Genomic DNA, 2,462 nt, shown 5'->3' on the forward strand with positions numbered 1-2,462 from the left:
TGTCTGGTTTGGTTGAGTTTGTGGTGGTATCTTGGCTGTCTGGTTTGGTTGAGTTTGTGGTGGTGTGTTGGAAAGAACGAAAGCCGCCCCCTCTTGCTCTGATGCTAATTATTTATTCAACCAACATTTCGATTCAGACTGAAACCCTGAAGAAGCAGCTTGCTGCTGAAACCTCGGCTGAATAAATGATCAGAGCAACAGTGTCCAGCTGTCTTTCTTTATTTCACCCGCCAGCCTGCACCTTTCTAAGCTATGGTGTGTGTTTTCTTGTTTTTTTTTGATTGGTTGAGTTTGTGGTCATACGTTTGCTGTTGAGTTTGTGGTCATACGTTTGCTGTTGAGTTTGTGGTCATACGTTTGCTGTTGAGTTTGTGGTCATACGTTTGCTGTTGAGTTTGTGGTCATACGTTTGCTGTTGAGTTTGTGGTCATACGTTTGCTGTTGAGTTTGTGGTCACATGTTTTTTGGCAGCAACACATGTTTGAGGCGATGCTATGGTCCCTCGCCGAATGAGAGGTATCTGGTTAACATTCCTGTGATTGGATAGAGCAGAAGCGCCCCGCACTTCCCTCAGAAACAACTTCTCTCCTGTTATTTCCCCTCTGTCTTCTCAGTTTGTCCATATCCCCCCCCCCCCCCCCCCCCTTTCTCGCCCACTCTTCTCACCCTTTCTCTCTCCCTGTCTTTGCGTCTGTCTAGAGGAAGTCGCTCTGCGCCTCATTGGACAGCTGGCTGACAGCCACCTCACTATGGGTGGAGCCAGTGAGTATCCTGACAGTCCTATGGGGGGTGGAGTCCTGGTATTGTCCCCCAGACCCGGGGCAGGAGCAGTGCCTACAGGCCCCATGGTGCTCTGGCAGTCCATTGGACAGCCGGGTAGAGTTACATTCCTCCTTCCCATGGTGCTGAGAGGGCGGGCAGGAGCCCTTCTGGGCACCGCCGTCCCGGCACAGACAGGCGCAGAGCGTCAGTCGGCACAGGGCCACGTCCCGACACAGGGACTTACGGAAGTTGGGTTTGAAGACAAGGTAGATGATGGGGTTGTAGAGGGTGGAAGATTTGGCAAAGATGGCCGCCAGGGCGAATGCCATGGGAGGGACCTCCGTCGGGTTACCGAACGCCGCCCACATCGAGACGATGGCGTACGGGCTCCACGCTGTCAGGAAGCCGATACACACGGCCACAGAGAGCTAGGGGGGAGAGACGGGGGCGCCCACAGGGACACACAAACAGGGGTACGTTATCAAACAAGCATCATGTTAACACATTGACACATATACAGTACCAGTCAAAAGTTTGGACACACCTTGCCAAGAGTGTGCAAAGCTGTCATCAAAGCAAAAGGTGACTACTTTGAAGAATCTAAAATATAAAACATATTCTGGTTTGTTTAACACTTTTTTCTTTACTACATAATTCCATATGTGTTCCTTCATAGTTTTCAGCAGTTTGTATTGTGTACCTTGACAATGAGCGTTTGCGCGTCCGTGATCTTGTTCTGCGGGGACATGTGCTGCTGCACAGCCTGGCGGGAGCCCCTCACGGTCAGGAGGATGAAGGTGTAGGAGAGGAAGATGATGATGAAGGGCACGATGTAGCAGAAGAGGAAGAGGCAGACGATGTAGGTCATGGCGACCAGGTTGAGGCTGGGCTCGATCCAGTTGATACAGCAAGCGGTGCCGTAGGGCTCCGCACTGTACTCACCCCAGCCGAAGAGAGGACCCACAGCAAACACACCGGCGTAACACCACACCCCGGCCACCAGGACGTAGGCATGGCAGAACGAGAACTTGTTACCTGAGCAGATGATAGATACAGGGAGTGGGGGAAAAGGAGATAGAAGGAAAGGTTATTGATGGAAATGGAGATGGAGGGAGAGGAGTGGAGGGGAGAGGGATAATTGTGATATATTTAAGGCAATATGTCACAAGATTTTGAGTTTAAGGGTGGGTGGAGGGAGGGGGGGGGGAGGGGGGGGCAGTGGGAGTTTTGTTACCAGATGCTGAGATGGGGAATCAGAGGAGAGAGGGAGGGGGGAAACATACAGAGACAGAGGATATTGCACGTTATTGTGTTTTTGTCTCATAAACCAACATGTCTTGGCAAAGACGTTTCTGTCAGTCATGCTGTTAAAAGTACAAACCAACAACAGTACACCTCTTTGTAATTTCTCAGAAATTCCTCAAATATTCTAAACACAGTAGGCACATAACAGGTGAAGGGTGAGGATGAACAATGATCTAAAACGCCCGGCCTTCCCACCAAACACAAACCATTTCAGCTTTTCTCAAATCCATGAGATGAACATGAACACCATCACCACACAGTAACCTCTGAGATGAACATGAACACCACCACCACACAGTAACCTCTGAGATGAACATGAACACCACCACCACACAGTAACCTCTGAGATGAACATAAACCATCATCACACAGTAACCTCTGAGATGATGCTCGTG

At 50.0% G+C, this 2,462-nt stretch overlaps 1 protein-coding gene across 1 annotated transcript in view; it reads right to left on the bottom strand.

Moving 5' to 3' along the window:
- Nucleotides 1-695: 695 nt before the first annotated feature.
- The window catches only part of LOC310824819 (opsin-5-like), a gene marked incomplete at both ends in the record, with an annotated part of 8,000 nt that continues 6,233 nt past the window's right edge, over nt 696-2,462 (bottom strand). Inside the window, 2 exons of the mRNA XM_083698072.1 lie at nt 696-1,190; nt 1,463-1,797. Of these exons, the coding sequence (XP_083554198.1) occupies nt 696-1,190; nt 1,463-1,797 (830 nt within the window). The remainder of the gene's footprint in view (nt 1,191-1,462; nt 1,798-2,462) is intronic.

Source organism: Argentina silus, assembly GCF_951799395.1.
Source record: "Argentina silus genome assembly, contig: scaffold_329, whole genome shotgun sequence".
Taxonomy (NCBI): Eukaryota; Metazoa; Chordata; class Actinopteri; order Argentiniformes; family Argentinidae; genus Argentina; species Argentina silus.